The sequence below is a fragment of the Stegostoma tigrinum genome, chromosome 16 (assembly GCF_030684315.1).
Source record: "Stegostoma tigrinum isolate sSteTig4 chromosome 16, sSteTig4.hap1, whole genome shotgun sequence".
In the NCBI taxonomy this organism is placed as follows: Eukaryota; Metazoa; Chordata; class Chondrichthyes; order Orectolobiformes; family Stegostomatidae; genus Stegostoma; species Stegostoma tigrinum.
Window position 1 is genome coordinate 21,284,554 of NC_081369.1, and position 25,774 is coordinate 21,310,327.

At 40.9% G+C, this 25,774-nt stretch overlaps 1 protein-coding gene across 1 annotated transcript in view; it reads right to left on the minus strand.

Annotated features, from left to right (window-relative positions):
- slc12a4 (solute carrier family 12 member 4) overlaps window positions 1-23,505 on the minus strand; it is a 113,961-nt gene extending 90,456 nt beyond the window's left edge. Inside the window, exon 1 of the mRNA XM_048546568.1 lies at window positions 23,302-23,505. Within this exon, the coding sequence (XP_048402525.1) occupies window positions 23,302-23,437 (136 nt within the window). The 5' untranslated portion in view covers window positions 23,438-23,505. The remainder of the gene's footprint in view (window positions 1-23,301) is intronic.
- Window positions 23,506-25,774: the final 2,269 nt, after the last annotated feature.

Consider the following 25,774-nt stretch of genomic DNA (forward strand, 5'->3'; position numbering starts at 1 on the left):
CAACTACTCCTGAATGCAGTGATTGAAGGGTATAGGAAATAGTCACAAATTTGCCAGACCTTGAGATCTTAAACCTTTACCTTCATAACAAGCAAGCTATGTTAACAGTGGACAGTGGCAGGCAAATGGCAGATGGCTGGTGCTGGCTCAGATCTCTGGAAGCTGACTGTTTGGTTGTAGGTGGAGGTTGGTCAGAAGAAATGAGGAGAGACAAAATTCACTTGATTGAGAAGAGGGACAGGGAAAGCAGTGGCCGGTGAATCCTACACCTTATGAACCGTTGTCTTAACCTGCAACAGGTGTCGCAAAGACAACTATGCTGGAGTGAGTCTCCCAAGCCATACCAAGGAGCAAATATTATCCCATGAGATGGAAAGCTGCCAATCAATTCCCCAAGACAGTACATTTTTCTTTCCTTTAAAATCAATATTTAACTGTTAATAAACAGCTCAAAAGGAAACAGAATTGTTCACAAAACATTTTAACTTGATTAAAATTATGAAATAATTCAGTATAGCTTGCACTCTCAGAAATATTTGCCTCAACTTCAACACAAATTCTCTCAAGTGTACCCCCCCCCCAAACCCCGACCGAGTGAGGAGGAGTTTGGTTACCAACACAGACTTGTGATCTATTCAGAAGAAGCGTATTGCATAGAACTCCAATTTTACTTGTGGCTTGTAACTGAGCAAGCATTGTAGAATGCATGGTGTACTTATAATTACAGCTAGCTAGTTATAATGTAAGTGGATTCAAACTATTAAATAGATAAAGAAATCTGTACTTTTTTTGGAAAAGCACTGAAAAAGAGAACTTGTGTCTAGAGCATATTTGAGGCATTCATTCCTTTAAGTATTAATCATTGCTATTTTAGCATTCATTTGACAAAGCAGAAAGGCAGAATAACTCTATGCAAATTATAAGTTACACAAATCAAATGAGCAAAATGGAAATCAATAAGGCTTTCTTAAAGTCACAATCACAGGAAGTCATGATTAAAGACTGAGAATTCCCAAGCGATCAAGAGGGCAAGCTACTACTTGAGGGCAAGGGAATTATAGAATATTTGACATAAAATTACACATTTTGCTTCAAATTTTACAGATTAGGCAGATATCTGCATCATAAAAATGGAAGAGATGACACAGAAGTATTTAGTAAGTAGCAGATGCAATCAATCATCGCAGAAACAGAAATATATATTTTGCAATTAATAAGAAGGAAACAACATGTACATTCACAACAACATTTTAAGTGGGGCCATTCAATGAGTCCCAGAACAACAGAAAACTGAGGTTTCGACTTTTAAAAAGAAAGAAATGTACCAGTACATAATCGTTCAACTTGAGCAGGAATCTAGGAAGATTATAATGCTGCTGTATGTGTAATTTTGAATGCCTTGACAGCAAAGTAAAGTGCAGCACAGATTCAGAAGGAAACTCTGAATTTCTCTCCCCACCACTGCAGCCGCCAATGCACCCAATTAGATAGCCTATGGGTAACCAGATGTAGCTCTTCAAAGTTATAACAGATAATTAGAAAGCAATAAATGGCAGTTTGATAGGTTACATAACATATTTATCAGAAGTTAAATGGGAGGTAACAAAAAATAAGTCATTAGTATGAAATGTTCCAGCAGTAAGGGTCAGGAAAGCATGCTATGGACCAGACCAAAACCTCTCAAAATATATCATGGAGATAGCCTAGATCCTAACTTTTATCTTATTTCAAGGCAAATGCAAGGTGCTGTGTTCCAGATGTGATTTTAATTGGCCAAAATATAAGCCTTTAAGCAAAACACACTATGGTTAAAATACAAACAAAAATGAGCATAACTTTAACTCTATTAAAAGTCTAAATAAAATAATATTATTTTAACTACTACTCATCAACTGTTCCAAGAAAGCTGCATCTCATAAACACACCCTAGGCAAAAGCAAATTCAGCAAAACAGATTTCCCTCACTTGCTATTTCCTACAGTCCAGATGAAAGGAAAACAAAACAAAAGAAAAGAATGAATACAGCAGCAGAGACAGAACACAGGTTTCTTTTTGCCAGGACAGAGAAAGGGCTGTATCTAGCAGCTTCAATTCCAAAAACCGGAACTTCAACAACTGAAAGCAAAACTACAATCAGAGGTCTGCGTCACTCCACCCACTCAGTCTTCTTTTATTCTTTTTTTTAAAAAAAGCCCCAAGCTATTTACTCTTTTTTTCCTCATGGAGTAGATAGCTGGACTCCAGATTGACAAGATCCCCCCCCCCCCCCCCCCACACCCCCACTCTTCAAGAGGAGGAAAATAGAACAAATCTCTCTAAAAGATACATATCACAAATACTTAATGATAAATTTGATACACATTTGCAAAATAAAATGATTAAATGAAATGGGAAGTAAGCAGACCAACAGAATTAGACTCATGGAAAAAGGAGGACACAAGCTAATGGGGCCAAATGACCTATTTTTCTGCTGCAGCCTTCTATACTGGCTGACACAAAGTGCTAAAATTTCAACTAATAAATCTGCCCACAGACAGATTTGCAACTAATTTATCAAGCAACTACTTTCAGGATAACAAAGAGATTTGTTTTAATATAAATAGCAAAATTAATGATAGAAAATCAAGACAAATATGATCAGTGCTGTCTGCAATATACTTTTAAAAACATTATAAAATCATATTCTCATTCATTTTCCCTAGCTTTTGTAATGAACTTGAATGCATAACTTAATTCCACACTTAAGCATGAAGCAAATGTTATGATCAACAGTGCAGTTTGAAGGCAAGTCACAACTAGATAACTACTGCGTAAAATTTTAGGGATTAAGTTCCAAGCACAATCTTAAAAGCTATCAAAGTAGGTAAAGTAAACTTGCTTTTCTGTAGCATACAGTTAGCTATTCATTCATGCTAAGACAAAAGACAAAAAAAAACTGAAGAATAATGAACACTGATAAAAGTAGCTGAAATCCAATATTAAAGAGAAAATAAGAGAATTGCACAATAGATATTTGGTGCATATTGTGCAGAGGTATCTTTAAAAGTAAAGGATGCTATGTTGGATACTTCTTGATAGAAGGCAGTGCGGAAATATGGCAAACAAGTTGGCCAAGTATAGAAAACAGTATTGGTGAATGGATAGGTTTCTAAATGGAGGATATAAGACAACATTTGCATTTTAAATTGGCTAAATTTTGTGTTTTATTGGTTAAGTCAAAGTTGCAATGAGTTTTTGGAGGATTTGTCGCCATGAGCACTAGTGCATTTTCTTGCCTTCTCTTAAAAAATTCACCTTCTTAATTGGCTATCCCATGTATGTCACTCATGTATGATTTCTGCACCATCTTAATACAGGGCCTTCCCACAACGTGTCATTACCAGATATCCAACAAAACACTTACATCCCTTGCACCCACACCAGCTTTTAAAATGGCAGTCTGCCTGGCTGAGCAAAGGCACTTCATAGCTGCCCTGCTTGGTCACGAACACAGCTGGAAGTCAATAGAGCAGGTGAAGGTGATGCCTTGTTTCTCCTGGTGGTGGGTAGGCAGAGGAGGCTGTGCCATGAAATCCTGCCAGCTTGGACAAAAGTAATCACCCAGGTCAGTATCATCTCTGGGAGGGGGAGGGCAGTTGTGGGAACAATCAGCAATAGAAGCCCCATTCTCAACCTCCAAGGATGACAGTACAGAGGTGTCAGAAGAAGCATCAATAGAGTTGCCTCCCACATCCCCTACCAGCCCAAATACTGACTGTGGTGGGAACTGCAGTGTTTGGAAGGGAGAATATGTAATCTGGTGAGCACCTCACTTCAACTCCCCTGTCGCTGACTGAAAAAAAGTAACATCCAAGCTACTGGATCTCTGAGGACAGCTAGAGACCATACACTTGCTTAACTCCTAGGAGTGGACCCTGTACTTTTGGCAATCAGGGATTAGAGACAATGCACAGGGAGGAACAACAGGGGCATTTGGGATGCAATAGTCCTCATTTCCCAGAACCTCTATTTGTGTGTTGAGAAAGCTATCATCTGTCTTCTTCTAATAACTGGTTGGTGGTTGTCAGTGGGAGTCAGGTCCAGCACCTTCTGGGATGGCTGGAGAGCTGCACACATCAACGCTCTGTCACATCATCCAATAGTCCCTAGGATGGAAGGTATATCGACAGGGGAATGGGATCCCTTTCCAGATAAATCCTCCTCACAAGGGAGCGGCACAGTGCTAGCAGTCAGCCACCAAGACGAGCAACCATACACTAACCCGTTGTCAGTTTGCATTCAGGACAGTATAGTGGCGGCTGGGTCCTCCACCTCACCCCGCCTGAGGATGGTCAACTTGTCTAGAACAAGGCAACTCTCGGCATATCTGGCTCACCCGGCTCACCCAGACAAAGAAAAAGAAAAAAAAAAGCAAGTGTTTCCAGCACCCTGCTAAATCTCCAGGTCAACAGCCTCTACAGCAGAGCAGGCTCCTTCCATATCAACTGCAGAACCAGACAGACAGTGCTCTTAAAGATGGTGACAGAGAATGAAAGAAAATATATTGAGTGCACTTAGGTGGCACAGGTGAAGAAGGAAGGATGTCTTATTATTGGAATTGTGAACATAAACGATTGACTTTAACTCAGATATTTTTAAAATCAACCTGTTTAGTGATGTAATTGCATACATCCTGAGTAGGTGGGAGCTGAAACCGAGCCCCCTGGCTCAGACATAGGATACTACCACTGTGCCACATCAGCCCTTCATGCATGCACTTTTGAGTCACCATAGCTAAGTGCACAACATTTCGTTACACCATCCAGCAGCCGTTAACGGGCATACAACAGTCTTCATGGATCAGTTTGAGATCTTACCACATAAGCTGCAAGCATTGGGAAGAATACATACATATGCAATTGAGTGTTGCTGACACATTTAGCCATCCTGGATGAAGATCCCTAGTGATGGGATCCCTCTGTGAGCAACTGTGTACCTGCCACACACTTGTCCACCAGTGGCTGTGCCAGGGAGGTGTCGTAAACGGTGAGGGTCAATGCTGTAGAATAGGCCAGGGAGCATACAACCTATGTGTCTGTATGATAGACCTTTCAGGGGCTGTTTATCTATGCTCTCCCCCACCACCTGATGACCCCTTCATAACTTCAGTGTCTTCTCTAGACTCTGCAGCCCTTATCTCAAAGGCTAAGCTGCCAATGCTCAATTCCACAGCTGTGGCCACACTTTAACCTCTGATTACCACTCCTCAGTTCCCAAGGGCCAGCCCTCCACTGGTATCACTGGAAAGCTCCAGGAAAGACATGTCCAGCTCCTGACTAAAGCCTACGCATCTCCCCGACTGCATATACCCTAACCAGAGACTAAATGCGCCAGAGCTAATTGCATCCCGCTCCCTAGACAGAGCCATTGATGCCCTAACCAAGGCCCCCACAACTTGATCTTGGCCAAGTCCCAAGTACGGGAAGTTGCCCTTGACTTACTGTGCAAGACCCCTGACTAACCAGTGTCTCCATAGAATTCACTTGCAGCCCATTCCTGCCTGTTTTCTGCACATGCAGAATGTTGGCGCTGTGTAAATTGCTGGCTCATGGTGTGGGTGTGAAATCAGTGTAGCACACTGCCTTACAGCAAGGTATGTGCCCCATACTGGGAGCTGCTTAGCAGCAAGGCAGATTGCGTGCTTATGTAACTGCACTAATTGGCAGAGCATGGCCAAACAAGGTGGAGATGCGCACAGAAGTAGGTTGGTGCTAAATGAGTAAATGCTAACGCAGCCTTTTTTAAGTTCACTCATGGGACCTGGGCATCGCACCACACAAATACCAGGCAATGACCATCTCTAATGAGCGCGCGCGAGCTGCAGTATGAGAAAGAGCACGAGCGCGACACACACAGACACAGACACGAACACAATCACTAAATCCTCCCTATCGGCATCCTTGAGGCTACCATTGACCAGAAACTCTCCAAGTATAAATAGTGGCTACAACAGCAAGTCAGAGGTGAGGAATACTGCAGCAAGTAACTCACCTCTCAACTCTCCAAAGCTTGTCCATCATCTACAAGGCACAAGCCAGGAGTGTGATGGAATAGTCCTTACTTGGCTGGATGGGTGTGGCTCCCACTACACTCAAGAAACTTGACACCAGCCAGGACAAAGCAGCCTGCTTGATTGAGGCCATGTCCGTACCCACCACAACTCAGTAGCAGTGTGTACCGTCTACAAGATGCCTTGCAAAAATTTACCAAAGATCTCCAGGCAGCACCTTTGAAACCCACGACCACTGTCATCTAGAAGGACTACGGCAGCAGACACACAAGACCACCAGCAAATTTCCCTCCAAGTCACTTACCATTCTGATTTGGAAATATGGTGGTTGGGTCAAAAATCCAGATATTTCCTCCCGAAGGGAACTGTGGTCAAACTACAACACATGGATTGCAGAAATTCAAGGTGGCAGCTCATCACCAGCTTCTAAAGGGCTTGTATGGACGTGCAGTAAATGATGGCCAGCCAGTGACGCCCAAGTGCTAGAGTGAATATAAAATGACCTAAACAATGACTTAGTTTTTAATTTGTGGTTCAAAAATTTCACATCCATCCAATTCATGAATGTTCTTTAGAGAAGGAAATCTGTCGTCATTACTTGGTTTGGCCTACATATGACCTGAGACAAGAGAACAATTTGGATAGAAGATAATAAAATGTGAGGCTGGATGAACACAGCAGGCCAAGCAGCATCTCAGGAGCACAAAAGCTGACGTTTCGGACCTAGACCCTTCATCAGAGAGGGGGATGGGGTGAGGGTTCTGGAATAAATAGGGAGAGAGGGGGAGGCAGACCGAAGATGGACAGCAAAGAAGATAGGTGGAGAGAGTATAGGTGGGGGGGGAGGAGGGGACGAACTGACCACTGCACCACACAACCAGCACAGCTCTTCCCCTCTTCCTCTTCCCCTCCACCCACTGCATCCCAAAACCAGTCCAACCTGTCTCTGCCTCCCTAACCTGTTCTTCCTCTCACCCATCCCTTCCTCCCACCCCAAGCCGCTCCCCCATCTACCTACTAACCTCATTCCACCTCCTTGACCTGTCCGTCTTCCCTGGACTGACCTATCCCCTCCCTACCTCCCCACCTATCTTCTTTTCTCTCCATCTTCGGTCCGCCTCCCCCCCTCTCCCTATTTATTCCAGAACCCTCACCCCATCCCCCTCTCTGATGAAGCGTCTAGGCCCGAAACGTCAGCTTTTGTGCTCCTGAGTTGCTGCTTGGCCTGCTGCGTTCATCCAGCCTCACATTTTATTATCTTGGATTCTTCAGCATCTGCAGTTCCCATTATCTCTCAGAACAATTTGGATGACTGCCCTCTGAAATGGGCTAACAAGCCACTCAACTGTATCACATCAGTATGAGATCTAAACAAGGGAACAAAACAGATAGTCCAACAGGCATCGATTTTGGCAGCATAAACTGAAATGATAAATACAGCCATGTCAATCCGCTAAACATCTCCTTGCCAGCATCTGGAAGCCTGTGCCAAATTTTGGAGATCTGTCCCACAGGCCAGTCAAGTAACAACAGTTATGCTCATGGAATTGTACCTTACAGATAATGCCCAGATCTCAAATCACCCTTCCAGGTTATATAGTGTCACTCTGGCAAGACAGATCTAATGCAGATAGCAGCACAATGCTATACAATGGATACAAGTTGCCTGGAATTCATCAGCATAGTCTTTGAACCCCATGGTGTCCCATGGAATCAGGTCAAAGAGGGGCAAGGAAACCTGCAGATTAATAACTAAATCACGCTCACCCCTCCACAATAGCAGGTAAATGCCACCTCAAAAACAACAGAGAAGCTAGCCTTCTTCTCTTGACTTCATTAACATTGCCATTGCTCAACCTCACCTATTTATCAACATTCTGTGAGGGTTACCACAGAACTGAAACTGAAACTGAAATAGACCAGCTGTATAAAATATTACAGATACAACAGAAGGTCAGAAGTTGGGAATTCGACAGTCAGTAATTCATCTCCTGTTTGTCCAAAGCTGGTCCACTATCGACAAGGCAGACATCAGGAGTGTGATGGAATACTCCCCACTTACCTGGATGAGTGCAGCTCCAACAACACTCAAGAAGCTTGACACTATCCAGGAGACAGCAGACTACTTGACTAGCACCTCATTCACCCCTTTCAATATTTAATGGCATCATTATCAACACACTGACAGTGTGTGTATAAGACAACTCATGAAAAGGTGCTTTTGATTGCACTTCCCCTACCTGTGACCTCCACAGCCTAGAGGGACAAGTAGCAGATGATGGAAACACCACCGTTTGGAAGTTCCTCTTCAAGTCACACACCATCCTCACATGAAACCATTGCATCACCTCTTCACTCTCATTGAGTCAAAATCCTGCAAGTCCCTAACAGCACGGTAATTACAGCCCAAGGAATGCAGTTATTCAAGAATGTGGCTCTCCACTTTCTCCAGGGCAATTAGCGATGAGCGATAAATGCTAGCCTAACCACAGATTCTCATATCCTATGAATGAAAAGAGGTTACTGAAAAGGTATTTGTGATCAATACTGAAATGGAGTCTCAGTATCTTGCCATACTGTAACTTTCAGGAAACTTGTTTCCTATGGCCCACAAACAGTAGAAGAGGGACCTCTGGTTTGTTCAGACACCAAGAAGGAGTTCTTGAAGTCTGGAATCACTGGAGATAGTTATGGAGTTCATGGATAAGAAATATGCAGGCTGAAGACTTCCAAGTACAGAGTGTGGAATCACAGGATCTTTGATGAAGGGGAAAGTGAAAAAAAAGGTCCGAGAAAGGAAATCGTATGGTCCAGCAGAAAACACATCACAGATTTGCACAATTTGAAGTGCACAGCATTCCAATATGCTCTCCTGGACTGAACTGGAAGAATGCAGCTACTAAATGTGCACAATTTTAAAAGAGTCATACCAACACAGAAACAGATCCTTTGGTCCAAGCAGTCCATGGCAAACATAATCTCAAACTAAACTAGTCCCACCTGCCTGCTCCTGGCCCATACTTTCCCTATCCACATATTTATCAGAGTGTCTTTTAATGGTTGTAATTCTTCCCACCTCAATCACAATTTCATTCCACATGCAAACCAGCCTGTGTAAAAAAAAATTGTCGCCTCATTTTTTAAAAAAAATCTGTCCTTTCACCTTAAAACTATGCCTCTTGGTCCTTAAAGAATACTTGATAAAACGCCCTTAAATAAATTTGTATACAACGAAACACTCAGCCAATAAATCTACTGTTAGTGAGCTGGGATCCTTCTATTATTCTAAAAGTTCACAGCAAAAACAACATATATTCCCTATGTGTCTGAAGTATATGCTTCAAGAATTCCATCAGTTGTGTCTTTTATAGCCTTTGAAAAAAAACAGAGAAACTCAAATACCCATAGGAAAAGAGGACACAGCAATTAATACTATTGATGCAGAGATTGAAAACTGGAAAATTTTTACCAACAGAGTATAACTTTCTTTTATTCATTCATGGTAGGTGGGTTCTGCTGGTAAAGACAGCATTTATTGTCCTCGAGAAGGTGATGGCAAGCTGCTTTCATGAATCACTGCAGCACTAGGTGAAGCTGTCACTGCCTCAAAATCCAGAAACAATGATACAAGTCAGGGTGAATAGAATAGATCATCCTTTATTGTCATGTGTACAGAAGTACAGGGGTACAATGAAAAGTTTTCCAATGTCAGCTGTTATGGTGCCACTTGAGGTACAAGATAGAAAAGAGGAATAATAACAAAAGTAACAAGGTGTAGAGCTGTATGAACACAGCAAGCCAAGAAGCATCAGAGGAGCAGGAAAGCTGACGTTTCCGGTTGAGACCCTTCTTCAGATGTGGGGGAGGGAAAGGGGATTTTGAAATTAATAGGGAGAGAGAGCGCGCGAGAGCGATACGGATAGAAGATGGATAAAAGGAGAACATAGGTGGAGAGGAGACAGACAGGTCAAAGAGGCCAGGTTGGAGCCAGTAAAGGTGAATGTAGGTGGGGAGTTAGGGAGGGGATAGGTTGGTCTAGGGAGGATGGACAGGTCAAGGAGGTGGGATGAGGTTAGTGGGTAGGAGATGGGGGTGGTGCTAGAGGTAGGAGGAATGGTTAGGGAGGCAGGGGTGAGCTAGGCTGGTTTTGGGAAGCAGTCGAGTAGGGGAGATTTCAAAGCTTGTGAAGAATACATTGATACCCTTGGGCTGCAGAGTTCCCAAGCGAAATAAGCTGCAGGAACTGCATCTCCTTCGGGTGGCATCACGGTGGCAACGCAGGAGGCCCAGGATGACCTTTCGTCCAAGAAGTGGGAAAGGCAGTTGAAATGATTTGCAACTGGGAAGGTGTAGTTGTTTGTTGCGAACCGAGCGTAGATGTTCCGCAAAGCAGTCCCCAAGACTCCACTTGGTTTCCCCGATGTAGAGTAGGCCATAAATCGGGAACAGCGGATCCAGCATACCACATTAGCAGATGTGCAGCTGAACATCTGTTTGATGTGGAAGGTCTTCTCAAGGGCTGAAGGGGGAGGTGTAGGGGCAGGTGTAGCACTTGCTCCAGTAGCAGGGCAAAGTGCCAGGGGTGGTGGGGGTGGAGGGGAGTGTGGAGCAGACAAGGCAGTCACAGAGAGTGGTCCCTCCGGAAAGCAGATTAAAAAAAAGGTGGGGAGGGAAAAATGTCTTTGGTAGTGGGGTCAGATTGCAGATGGCAGAAGTGTCAGAGTATGATACACTGGATCTGGAGGTTGGTGGGGTGGTACGTGAGGACAAGGGGGATATTATTGAGGGGAGGGGATGTGAGGAATGAGTTGCAAGAGACGCATCGAGGGCATTTTGGACCACTATGGAGGGGAAGTTGCAGTCCTTGAAAAATGAGGACATCTGGGGTGTCCGGGAGTGGTATACTTCATCTTGGGAGCAGATGTGGCGGAGGCGAAGGAATTGGGAATAGGGATTGGCCTTTTAGTAGGAAGGTGGGTGGGACGAGGTGTATTCTAGGTAGCTGTGGGAGTCGGTAGGCTTGCAATGGATATCGGTTTCCAGATGGACGCCAGAGCTGGTAACAGAGGGGTCCAGCGAGAGCGAGAGCAGCGATGGTCCAGGTGAACTTAAGGCTGGGGCGGAAGGTGTTAGTAAAGTGGATCAACTGTTAGAGCTCTTCATGGGAGCACAAGGAGGCGCTAATACAGTCATCGATGTAACCGAGGAGGAGGTGGGGAATAGGGCCAGTGTAGCTTTGGAAGAGGGATTGTTCCAAGTACCCTAGAAAGAGGCAGGCATAACTTGGGCCCTTGTGTGTACCCAAATGTAAAGATGAGGTGTTGGGAACCAGGGAATTGGAAGTTTGAGAGTTGGAGGGCGTGGGTGATGACATAGGTAGGGAGTTCTTGGACCAAGGGGGAGAAAATGGAGTTGAGATAAGTGGAGAGAAGTTCAGTGGGGCAGGAGCAGGTGGAGACAATGGGTCGACCAGGGCAGTCAGGTTTGTGGATTTTGGGAAGGAGATAGAAACGGACGGTGCGGGTTTGGGAAATGATGGAGTGGAGAGGTTGTGAGTGGGAGGTCACTTGAGGTGATGAGGTTGTGGTTGGTTTGGGAGATGACAGGTTGGTGGTTGGGGGTGCAATCATGATCAAGGGGGTAGTATGAGGAGGTGTCAGAGAGCTGGCATCTGGCCTCAGCGATGTAGAAGTCAGTGCACCATATTACAACTGCACCTCCCTTGCCCATGGGTTTTATAGCGAGGTTGGGGTTGGAATGGAGGGACCAGAGGGCTGCACGTTCTGTGGTGGAGAGGTTGGAGTGGGTGAGAGGGGTGGATAGGTTGAGGCGATTGATGTCTCGACGGCACTTAGAGGTGAAGAGGTCGAGGGAGGGTAGGAGGCTTTCGCCTCCGCACTTACTACTTTAACCATGAGCCTAACCCTCCCTCTACAGACCCCTTCCCTCACTTCCAACACAACCCCTCCTCCTGGACACCACCCAAAGGCCTCGGACCTTAGAAATAGGGTCTAGTTATGCTACAAAATTGAGAGAAGCATGCAAATGCATATGTAAAATGCAAACTCTGAGTGACTGAAGGTCATAGGTTTAGGAGGCACTGTCAGAGAACTTGCTGCAGTAGATTTTTTAAGCACTGACAACTGCTACCATGGTGCATCATGACTGTGGCTTGTGGAGTTGGAGGTTGAAGTGAATTACTTACTGCAGAATACTCAGTGTCTGATCCTGTGTAATCAACTGCTCAAGTTATGTTAAATGATAAACCCCTATCCACTTTCCCGCAGGCTATGGTTTTGATGTGGGGTAGAAATTTGCTGTGGTCATGCTTTTAACTAAAAAAGGAACAACGGCTAGATCTTCATCGGAAATAGTCATTTGTACGGCACAAATTTTACTTGTGAACTTAGCAGCCCAAGTTTAAAGGTTGTCTACATCTTGCTATAAGCAGGCAGAATGGTTCATTCTGAAGAGTTGAGCACTGCTTAACCATTAGCATTCTGATCTTTTGATGATCGACCGCATATTGATGAAGCAGTTGATAATAGATGGGCCGGCAACACTGCCCTAAGGAACTCTTGCAGCAATATTTCAAAGGACCGAAATGATTGACCTCTGACAAACAACCAACTTTGAGCTAGGTATTACCCCAACCAGTGGAGAGTTTTCTCAATTGCTGTTGGGTTGTTTTACTAGAGAGCTTTAATAAAATATTTGATCAAATGTCATTTTGCTGACATCTGGAATTCATGCTGTTTGTTCATTTTTGGACAAAAGCCTTTAGGAAGTCTGTGGATGAATGTAATGTTGGCAGAACACAAACATACTCAATGGTGCTATATTAATGGTGTGAATGTATACTGCTGATAGCCCTGGTAACCATATCTTCTTGATGACAACAGGCTAGTAGGGCAGTTTTGGTGATGCATCTTGTGCACGTGTATGGACAATTTTCCAGTCTGTGGAGCAGATGCCAGCATGTTAACTCTACTAAACAATTTGGTTAGATGGGTAATTAATTTTGGAATACATGTCATCAGCACTGCAGCTGAAATATTGTCAGGGCTACATTCATTGCTATATTTAGTGTGTTCAGATGTTTCTCCATATCACATGGAATGAGTTGAATTTACTGAATACTGATTAGGCACAACAATAAGTCAGTGAGATAGAATATGGCTACTTCAACTCTTTTCATTGTCAGTTGATTTTTTTACAAAAAATACAATGAATTACTACTCTATTCCAAATTTGGTTGAAAATGGCTGGAAATGCTTCACTTTTTCTTAAAAAAAGAAAATGCAGAGTTCTGCTATCATTTACGGTGGGGTCATATGTGATGCCTTGATTAAACTGCTTTGGTTAGAAATTTAATCTTTTTTAATCATTCATGATTGAATGTAGCAGGTTGACAGAGCTTTGGCCTATCTGGTGGTTACCAAACTGTTTAGCTACCTCTAGCATACTGCTTCTGCATGGAGTCCTATGTTGTGTTGATTTGTCATTTGCAGGCCCACCTGGCATGCTACTCTCTTGCATTCCTTATTTAACAAAATGTTTACCCCTGATTTGATTAGTGTAGAGGGTGTGATTTGGTTCCTCAAGATTACAGATTATATTGAATGCTATTCCACAGTTGCTAATGGCCTAAAGCACTTCACTGATCCCCTGGCTTCACTACTATATATTGTTCTAAATTAAAATAAAAATTTTACACGATGTCAAACATGACAGGGACTACCCGTGTAACAACAGAAGTATGTTTCAAAAACAAAAGGAGCATGCTAAGATCTTTCCTCCAAATACTAGCACGGGCAGATGGATTTGTGGCAGACTGATTGGTGAGTAAGAAGGATTCTCTTTGTGACAGTTCACTCATCACCTGCCAATAACTCAGTCTTTCAGCCACATGCTTTAAGACTCAAACAACATCCATGGTGCAGGGTTAATGTTAAACATTCAATAAGCTGTGCCCTCCTGACTGATACCACTACACTGTCAGCTCCAACAAATTAATCTTGCCAGAAGAACATGACATTCTCATGCATAGTGAAAGACGGGTCAGGAATACTGTCTGAAATCTATCATTCTTGTATGTATGGCTATATCATTTGCTGCTCAACTAAACAGACCGTTTTTTTGGCACAACTCCCCAAATGTTATTAAAAAGGACTATGCAGGGTTGACTAGGTTGGGTATGCCATTGTCTTCTTGCGTGACTAGATTGACTGATCTAGATTTACTCAGTCGACAGTTTTAGTATAACTGACAGCTTACTTGGCCATTTGGTCACATGCATTGCTGAGAATCTGGAATCATATATAGGCTATACAAGGAAATTATCACAAAATATCAACCCGCAAAAGAACATTAATAAATCAGAAGATTTTTAATGATGATCTGGTTGTTTCATGATTATTAATACCAGCTTTTTATTCTATAGCTAGCACGATGAAAGCTAAAGTCATAGCCTCTGGATTCCTATTCCGATAATGCACTCGCTACGTTACTGCATTCAATAACTCAGAAGTTCTCCCAATCATGGTAGGATAAAATTAATCCATAAAAGTTGAGGATTGAGAGACAAGCTGAAGTCCCTAAGATGTTAAAATTTACAGGTATTACAAAAAGCATAAAAACAGAATTCAAATTAAAAAATCAGTGTTTGTATATTTTGCTGAAACCCTTACTTTTGATATTAACTTTAATTGGAGGAAAAGTGGTAAGTGAAAGTTTAGAATACACAATCTGACTGCTGGGTTTCCAATCTGAATACTATAAACTACAAAATAGAAGTTTCTGCATCTAATACAATACCATACCTTCGATGCTGATGACAACTTCAACAGCACCACCGACAACAGGAACAGATACTAGCAAAGAGTTTGCTAAAATGGCACTCCATCTACAGTATAAATTTATTTTAATATAGAAAATATCAGTTCTCAGCTATGGCCATTAAACTATGAATGGTTCACATGCTCAAGTGCAAACTATGCAAAGAGTCACTAAAGTGTACCAAATACTTTAACTCAAATGAAAAGTTAGCATCCAATTAAATACTTTTACCATGCTGGATTAGAAATAAAGCTGCTTAGAAGTAAACTGGGAATACATGTATCACTTCTTCAAAAGTTGGCTAAAGTGTACCACGTTAAATTTAAATATCTAACTAGGCAAAAACTTGTTTTGAAATTATTGAGCTCACATGGCCAGGATAGATAGTAGAATTGGTGTGACTTTATTCCTACATGGATTGAGTACCTCAGGTTTGTTACATGTCAGACTGCAGGTAAAATGCAAAAGATGAACATAATTAGGAAGCTGTATTGCCACAATGTTTTGAACAGAAGTGAAATTCTGTCACGAAGCTGATCATTAATAGGTGAAAAATGTCATTCTAAAATCATCAACTGCACAATCTACACAACTCTGGATAACTACAAAGTCTAATGTAGTAAAATGAACATTTATTTGATGGCATGGTCTAAAACAACGCAGGTTTGTAAAGGGCAAGTTATAATAAACCTAGCTGAATTTTGAGAAAATAACGAGGATAAAATGCAGGACACGTGGTAAAAGTGTTTGTATTCAAACAACTTCACATGACAATTGATCGGTGGTTCAGTGATTAAGCACTACCTCGCAACACCAGGACATGGGTTCAATTCCATCTTCGGGTGACAGTCTGTGTGGAGTTTGCACATTCTCTCCATGTACGCATGGGTTTTCTCTGGGTACTCTGGTTTCCTCCGACAGTCCAAAGATGTGCAGGTTAGGTGGACTGGCTATGCTAAATTGCTCATAGTGTACAGGGATGTGTGGGCTATGTGGGACAGCCATGGGGAATACAGGGAGAGGGTGGGGGTGGGGGTGGGTCTGGATAGGATGCTCTTTGTAAAGTTGGTATGGACTCAATGGGCTGAATGGCTTGCTTCACACTGTAGGAATTCTAAATGGTTAGAAGTATGATGTATCAACATTCAAACCCCATTTTAAAAAAGGAAAAAAATGCATTATTATGTTGATAATAACAGTAGTATCTACTGACAATTTAACGGTTACTGTTCCTCGGTAGAGTCTGCCCTGTCTTTCCTCCACAAGGCAGGATTACAAATTATATTTCTCAATTGAAGCAATTTAAAAAAAGACATTTTTTCCCCAGCAACTCATCACAAACTGCAGTATATTCCAAAACAAAATATCTGTCTTTACGGCATAAACAGTGATTTTTTTTGTCTTCATGGCTTCAAAGATGTATTCGAAAAAAAGGGCTTTGACGAAAAACTGGATGATTTGAAAAGCAGTAGGTATCAGAAGGCAGAAAAAAGGGTAAAAGGATTCTTGCCCCTAGGGTTTAATATGGGACTGTCTTTTTAAAAACAAGACACATGGTTACCCAAAACCAAAAAGACATGTCTATGGATGTTGTTCATATATACAAAGTTTCACAAAAAGACTTAACAAAAATGGCAGCATATGGAGGTGAAGACCACCCATTTGTTAAAAGAGAAAATTTATTAAGACGTAGGAAATGGTAAACAGGGACAACGGGCACAATTTCAATTTGTCAGAATTTGACTAGCAATGTTTCCTAAGGATCTGTATTAGGGTTTAGTTCCTCACTATATATTTAACTATGATTTCACTGAATCAAACAAAAAAAAGTGTCATACATCTAAGCTTGAAGACAAAAATACTGCTACTTCAGGTGAGACTGTAAACATTGCAGATGAGAGTGAAAGGATATTGATAGATTAAGTGGGTGGGCGAGATGTGGCAGATTGAATTCACTGTGGGAATCTAAGAAGCCATTCACTTTGAATCCACATTATAAAAGGACCAGAATGAACACCTCCAAATAATGAGAATATAGGAACTATGGATAAGCAGAAAGATTTAAAGGTCCAAGTAAAGAATTGGCAGACAAGCACAAAAAAAATCTTTCAAGTAGCTAATGGAATGTTGACTTTTATCTTATAAAAGATTGGATTACAACGAGGCAGATTTCATATCTTGTTACGGCTGTACAAAGCTCTTGTTAGTCTTCATCTGGAGTTTCACATTTAGTTCTGGGTGCCACTCTTCCAGAAGGATAACTTGCCTAAAAAGGGAGAAAGCAGCCAGATGCACCAGAATGAAACCAGAGTATATTCTGAGAATAGTTTGTATGTACTAGCCTTGTAACCCTTTGAATACAAAAGTGTAAGAGGCCATCAAAATGCAAAATGAAGTATTTCAGAGTATTAAAGAATTTTAACTTCTGAATCAGTCTAGAACAATATAGTATAACCTTATTAGAGGTACATCATTCCAGAAGTGAGGTCATGAAACATCTTTTTAAACAAAGGGTAGTTGAAATCTGGAATAGCCCTCCAAGAAGCTATTCAAGGTCAGTTAGCAAAAAACAAAAATCTTAAACTGACATTGAAAGATTCTTAGATAATAAAATGTGAGGTTGGATGAACAGCAGGGCCAGCAGCATCTCAGGAGCACAAGAGCTGATGTTTCGGGCCTAGACCCTTCAGAGAGCTCTCTGATGAAGGGTTTAGGCCCGAAACGTCAGCTTTTGTGCTCCTGAGATGTTGCTGGGCCTGCTGTGTTCATCCAGCCTCACATTTTATTATCTTGGATTCTCCAGCATCTGCAGTTCCCATTATCATTGAAAGATTCTTGCTAGGCAAGTATACTAAAGGATTATGGAACTGAGATTGGTAGATGAAGTTAGAATAAAGACAAAAACTGATTAGGCTTCTTCCTTGAGTCAATTAAAAGGCCTGAATGGCCTATTTCTGCTCCCAAAAAGGATGTTAAATGAAAGTCAAAGTGAAAATCAGAATATTTGAGGAATTGCAAGAAAAGATTGAAGAAGATGATAAAGAAATCAAAATGTGTGATCTCTGAAAATTAAAAGCAAAAAAGAGAAAAATGGCTCGAGTTTAAGAAACTTAGTCCCTGACCTATCAACAATTCACACCTTTCAAGTTATTTTACAAAGTTTCTCTCTGATGGGAAAGCTTGTAAAAATGATATGAGCAGATTGCGAGAATGAATATAAACATGTGAGTGGATCAACGATATTTGACATTTTATAAATAATAGAAAAATGATGAAAGTGAAATATAGAGTGTGCAAATTATAGATAGAGAAAAATGTTCTGAACAAGTGTTTGTAGGCTACTTATATGCAGCGTCTTAAAAAAAAGTCAAACCAACAGCCACTAACAACTCATTAAACACTATTCAGATCCTGCTTGCATTACCATTACTGCTCCAAATTCATTTTTATGGACTGTGTGATATCATTTGTGGATCTTGACACATTATTAAACAGCTTTAGAAATTGGGTGAAAACAGTTATGTTGCGGGTCATCAAACTATCTGTGAGTCAAAGTACATTGTGTCATTCGAGATAATGGGAACTGCAGATGCTGGAGAATCAAAGATAACAAAGCGAGGAGCTGGATGAACACAGCAGGCCAAGCAGCATCAGAGGAGCACAAAAGGGTTTCTGACTAAGGGTCTAGGCCCGAAACATCAACTTTTGTGCTCCTAAGGTGCTGCTTGGCCTGTGTTCATCCAGCTCCTCACTTTGTTATATTACATTATGTCATTCTTCAGCTTTTGACCCATAAAGATTTAAAAACTGATCATACCAATACAAAACAGGTAATTTAACTGAATTTCAGTTGACAGATTACATGAATGGTGCGAGAGCAAAAGATAAGTCTACAGGCACCAGCAGAATGCACTTAAACACAAACTAGTTCCATTTTATTTAGTTTGTAAAAAAATTTCTATCAAGAAAAGAGCCTGCTGGCAGGTTTACATGTTATAATCAATATCTATGACCCTTGGACGAGGATAATAATTGACAGCTTAGGTTTCTGTCACATTCCTTGATGATTCAACTCCTTTCATACAAGTAAATTGTGACAATATCCCGTTTTAAAGTAATCTTTATTCCAAGTTTAAAATAGAGGCATGTAAACAAAATGTGTTCAATTTATTTATTCAGATACCAAATTAATTTACAATTCTCAAATTTATCAGGGTATTCAGAAAAAAAAACAAACAAACATTCTCGATTGTGATGCAAAGGTCTTTGATCCATGTAATTACAGGATACTGTAGCTAGTCACCGTTACTCGGCTTCTTATTCAGAAGCCTGGGCATTGTTCTGGAGATAAGCTCAAACACCACCATGGCAGAGCGTTTGAATTAGGAGAAGTGTAGGTCATTTGACCGCTCAAGCCTACCAAGATCAGGGCTGGTCTAATTCCTGCCTTAATCCCACTTTCCTGGCAGCCCTCATAACCGAAACTTCCTTTTAAGTCAAAAGTCTGTCCAATACAGTCTTGAATGCAGTCAATGTCTATCCACCTCCACTCTCTTAAGTAGAAAGTTCCAAGATTAAAAGGCCCTCAGGGAAAAAAACAACAATAATTCTCTTAAACGTGATGCCTCATATGGTAATTGTAATGAGGTCAGCCAGGTGGATCTTATAGAAAAGATGTCCCCTGATTGGACCAAATTAACAGCCCCGATCAGGGATCCCTAGCTGGCAGATATAAACTGGCGTGTCCGGGGTTCTGTTCACTCAACTAGTTCAGAGGAAGGTGGATCAGTGTCAAGGACATTCCAAGTGTAAATAAAGGGTAATTTGGTGACAGGATATCAGCCCCTGTGGAGTTATTTCAGCTCACTTTTACACTCCCTAGTTCTAGATTTTCCCATCAACATCCTGTTATGACCTCTTACAATCTTATGGTGCAATAAGATCATTTCACATTCTTCTAAACTTAAGTGAATACAAGCCTTATTTGTTCAACTCTTCTTGAAAAAGGCAGCTCTTTCATCCAATGAATCAAGCTTTGACAATTTAAATTTCATGAATTAAGTGAACCTCTAGTAAGTAATGGTAACAACAAAGCTACCAGATTGTTGTAAAAAATGATCTGGTTCACAAATATCTATTAGAGAAGGAAAGATGTCACCCTTACCTTTTCTAACTCTAGACCCAACCAATGTAGTTGACTGTCAACTTCCTCCAAAACAATCCAGCAAGTGAGCTACTTTTAGAAGACAGCACAGCACTAATTTCCTATGCACAATGGGGTGGGGTTTGATGTACAGATAGTGTCATTGGAGTAGTAATTCAGATGCTCAGGATAATGCTGGGTTCAAATCCCATCATGGTGAAACTTCAATTCCAAATGGTGTTAGTTGAATTTAAAAAGGTAGTCTCAGTAACGGTGACCAGGAAACTACCATTGGTTTTCAAAAGATACCCATCTGGTTCACTAATGCTCCTAAGCAAAGAAAAATCGATCATCCTTACTTGGTCTGGACTGCATGTGCTCTACTCATAACTGCTCTTTGAAGTGATCTAGCATGCCATTCAATTCAAAGCAAACAGGGAAGGGCAACAAATACCGATCACTTGTGATGATCAGACCCCATGAAGAATTGAGTTAAGAAAGCAAAAAGGATAGTCAATAAATACCAGAGATAGTAGGAACTGCAGACGCTGGAGAATCTGAGATAACAGGATGTAGAGCTGGATGAAAACAGCAGGCCAAGCAGCAGAGGAGCAGGAAAGCTGACGTTTCGGGCCTAGACCCTTCTTCAGAAGAATCTTTTTTTCTGAAGAAGGGTCTAGGCCCGAAACGTCAGCTTTCCTGCTCCTCTGACGCTGCTTGGCTGACAATAAATACCAGGCTTGTTAGCAATGGCCTTCTTATATGAATAGGTAAACAAAGTCCATAAAAACAGAGGGCTTTTTTACAAAGTGTGAGAATTTCTTCAAGAACAAAAAAAAAGACAAGATACCAGGCTGTAGGGAGGTAAGCAGACAGCAAAAGAAAACAGAATGCAGGGGACTGGGTCTGCCCCAAGATGAACAACAGGATGTAGAGGAATCATTCTGGTTCAAAGCAGGTAATAAAATTCACTAAAAAATTGTTACTTCTCATTACTTGGAGAACAGGTTGCACCAATTAATGATGATCATGCTTTTAAACATAGGACCCAGTGGTGGCATTCGCACTGAATCTGAATGTTCTGGGTTTAAGTTCCGCTCCCGGAAGGAGCACATAATCTAGGTGAAAACTTCAGTGCAGGACCGTGAAAATACTGTGTTGTCTTTCAAATGAAACATTCAACCCAATGGCATTAAATACCCTCCCAGGGAGGCAGGTCCAATGGCATTGAGAAAAATGTCTGGCTTCTACCATTTTTCTGGTTAATATTCATTCCACAATGTATCCGCCAACTGTTGACATTAGAACCATAGAAAAATAAAAGTCACAGTACAGAAAGTGGCCATTTTCCCTTTTGATCCAAGCTGGCTGAATAAACTAGATGCTCATTCTAATCCCACTCACCAAGACCTAGTCCATTGACTTATAGGTCACATGCTTCAGGTACAGATCAAAGTTCCTGTTAAGTTAGTTTAGGGTTTCCACCTCAACCACCAAACTGGGCAACTAACTCCAGAGAACTAGCACCCTTTGGGTGAAAATGTTTTCCATCATTTCCTTTTCTAAGTCTTCCACTGATCTTTTTAATTCTGTGCCCTCGGTAACGCATCTCTCCACTGGAGGAAACAAGTCTTCCTCGTCTACAGCTTCCCAGCTTCTCATTACTTTATACAGTTCAACTGAGTCCCTCTCAAACTTCTGTTCTCAGAAAAACAAACATCCTTGGCCAAATCAATCCTTCTTCATATCTGCAGTTTGTGTTGCCAGGGTTTGCATACTCGTAAATCCATTCTGTCAATATATTACATTTGTCCTGTAATGTGGTGATCAGAACTTTACACAAAAAACTCTAGCTGTGGCCCAAGTGTTCTATATACTTCCTTATCTATTTGTCCTACCACTTTCTTGGACGTGTGGGCGTGCACCTCCAAAACTTCTCATTTCTTCTATTCTTCTCAAAGCCCTCACCGTTTTTGTGTCCTTTTGCCTTGCTCGCTCTTCCGAAAATGTATGTTCTCACAATTCTCCAGACTGAATTCTACTTGCCACTTTTCCCTATAATCTACCAAACTGCTGAATATCAGCCTCCAATCAACAGCCATCCTTATCACTATCAGGTTACTTAGCCAACTGTGGTGTCAACTGCGAATTTCAGCAAGATGTCATCTTGCTTGCAGAAACTAAGTAGTCATTATTGAAAAAAAAACTCAATCATCTTCACTGAGAAGAGCTGTGATAAAGTGTGGCTCATCGAAATCAACTATACACACATCACAGTTATTGCATAAATAGACCAGAGACATGTAGTTCAGAAGAATGAAATCTGACCTTAATAAAGTGACTTCACACATAACATGCTCTATGGTAGTAATGCCTTCACTGCAATCAACTTGTACTTAAAATACACAATCTGCTTGTCTAAAATATCGTGTACTCTTGTTATACCAAGGGAATACAGCTTTAACCAACATTCATGCAATGCTAAAACAACAGTATCACTACTAAATAGAGGTTTTCTGAAGAAAAATAAATTACTCATGCAGACAGACACAGTCTGTTACCAAATTTAAAAAGGCCACAGGTTCCTTTATAACTTTAAAATTAACCATAAAAATAAATTGATAAGTTGAATTTCATTAAGCTTATAAACACACTTGCAAATTATGTACATTTTCAAAGACTACAAAACATCTCAAAGTACTTAATTGGCTCTAAAGTGAAGTCTTGGGTATACTGTTTTTCTGCATTTCAACTTCGCAGATCTTAAGAGAAATGCACATTTTCCTGTTTAACAAAGTGGAATAGAGTAGTAACATTTTCCTCCACAGATAACAGTTTTAGCCCTTTTGTTTTAATTGCACATAAAGCTTGGTTAATATAAAAGACCATTAAAAAAATTGTACAAAATCACAGCTAATTTGGCTTATAGACAGACTAAAGCTCATATTGCTATTTCAGATGCCACTTTCATTAGAAAGAAGCTAGTCATGATCTCATTTGAATTCAGTCCCAGGTTTACCGCAGACTACATAACAAAACGGATTGCTGAATGTGATTTTGCTTTTAGTGTACTTCTAAAACAATAGATAACATATTCCTACTTGAAGAAAGAAACCACGCAATCTAGGCACGATTTTTGTTAGATTTCATGTTATCAATCGTCAGTTTGTAAATAGCTTGGGAGCTGTTTGGCAGGGGTGGAGAGGGAGGGAAGGGCAAAACAGCACAACAGAGGAGCAGCAGAAAAGAGATTCAAAGTTTTCAAACTTACCATCAGAGCTCACTGTATCATTTGGGTCTCCTGAACTGTACCCAGCCTCTCTGTAATCAACCCAGTTCACACCTTCAAAGCTTTCATAATCTGACTTTTGCTGGTCTTTTACTGGGACTACAGTAAAGTGATGCATTTTTCCCAGCCCAATCTGTGCCTGTTTTTTTCTGCCTGAGCTGAACAGAAAGGACTCTTTTGCTAAGATTGCATACCAACACTGTGCGGTCACTTCCTCTGGAAGGAAATTACTAGGTTCTGAACTCCTCCCAAAATTTGAGCTGGAAAGCTCAATGACTTGCCTGAAATTCTGGCAACTGACTGTTCAACTTTGTACTTAGCTGCTAATAACTTCTGAGAAGTGACTCAAACAGGTACAGTAAAATGCAAAATAGAACAACAACTCCAGCATGTTCCTTTGGAAGTTATATATTTGACACAGATCTAACTCTGCCTTCTCAAACCTGACTAAACAAGATTTGAAACAAAGAGCTTCTCTAAGCAGACTGTCCTTCCAATTTTGGGAACAATCTAACATTCTAAGCAACATCAAATTTCAAATGATCTGTTAAAATTATGTATCTGTTTATTGTTGCTTCCAAGAAATATTACCATTTTCTTTATGACCTCATATGCAACAGCTGTATGCTTGCAGCCAAATACTGAACTGAACAGAAACTTTAACACTTGTTTAGAGGCAGTAGAGGCATACAACATCATTCTCACAGCTTCCATACACATTTTGACAGCCAGAAAGACAAGTATGGTGATGACATATGCACAGAATGTTCCTCACATGTTCATGCAATATCATTAAAATACGCTAGGGCGTAATCTCCTGGCTAACATAACAGAATTACAACCACTGGAACATAGACGAAGTATTCTTCTTTCGGCAAGGTGCAAACTGATAGTTTAGCAGAATGCATCAGTCCTTTATGTTAAATGCAGTAGCCAATAACCAAGTTGAGAAATAATTAGAGATAATGGGAACAGCAGATGCTGGAGAATCCGAGATAACAAGGTGTGGAGCTGGATAAACATAGCAGGCCAAGCAGCAGATCGTTTTGGAAAGAGAGCGAGAGCGCACGTGGGGTGGAGGGTGAAGCCAGCGAGAGGAAAAAAAAAGAGGGCGGGAAAGAAGAGAGAGTGAAAGAAGAGAACGTGAACCAGAGAGAGAAGAGAAAGCCGAGAGAGGGAAAGGGAGGGTGAAGTGAGAGAGAACGAAAGAGAGAGAACGAGAGAGAGAACGAGAGAAAAAGAACGAGAGAAAAAGAACGAGAGAAAAAGAACGAGAGAAAAAGAACGAGAGAAAAAGAACGAGAGAAAAAGAACGAGAGAAAAAGAACGAGAGAAAAAGAACGAGAGAAAAAGAACGAGAGAAAAAGAACGAGAGAAAAAGAACGAGAGAAAAAGAACGAGAGAAAAAGAACGAGAGAAAAAGAACGAGAGAAAAAGAACGAGAGAAAAAGAACGAGAGAAAAAGAACGAGAGAAAAAGAACGAGAGAAAAAGAACGAGAGAAAAAGAACGAGAGAAAAAGAACGAGAGAAAAAGAACGAGAGAAAAAGAACGAGAGAAAAAGAACGAGAGAAAAAGAACGAGAGAAAAAGAACGAGAGAAAAAGAACGAGAGAAAAAGAACGAGAGAAAAAGAACGAGAGAAAAAGAACGAGAGAAAAAGAACGAGAGAAAAAGAACGAGAGAAAAAGAACGAGAGAAAAAGAACGAGAGAAAAAGAACGAGAGAAAAAGAACGAGAGAAAAAGAACGAGAGAAAAAGAACGAGAGAAAAAGAAAGAGAGAGAAAAAGAAAGAGAGAAAAAGAAAGAGAGAGAAAAAGAAAGAGAGAGAAAAAGAAAGAAAGAGAGAGAAAAAGAAAGAGAAAAAGAAAGAGAAAAAGAGAGAAAGAAAGAGAAAAAGAAAGAGAAAAAGAAAGAGAAAAAGAAAGAGAAAGAAAGAGAGAGAAAAAGAAAGAGAAAAAGAGAAAGAAAGAGAAAAAGAAAAAGAGAAAAAGAGAGAGAAAGAAAGAGAAAGAGAAAAAGAGATCTCAGACCAAAATTCCAGTCTCGCAGCTAGGATGTGTACACGCACGCACACCTCATGCTTTTTAAAACATTTTTATGGATGTAATGCACAGAATATTAGTGTGCTAAGAGTAATAAGCAATTACGTGATAAAATTAAAATGATCAGAACCTTGCAGTTTCTTTGGCAGGGGTGGGGGCACCTCTCTAAACAATAGCAATGCATGTTTTAACAGTAATTAGGCCAAGGAGTCAAAACAATTTTTTTTAAGGACTCAAGATTTTCTGGAAGCCACAAATCAGGGGATCTTCTATCATTCTAACTCCATTAGCTGATGTAATTACCATGACATCATCTATTGTATTTGTGAAGATATGGAGTATTTGGACTTAAAGAAGCAGAATTAGAAGAATTTATCAAATCTTTCATTATCCATCACAAATAACCCCCAA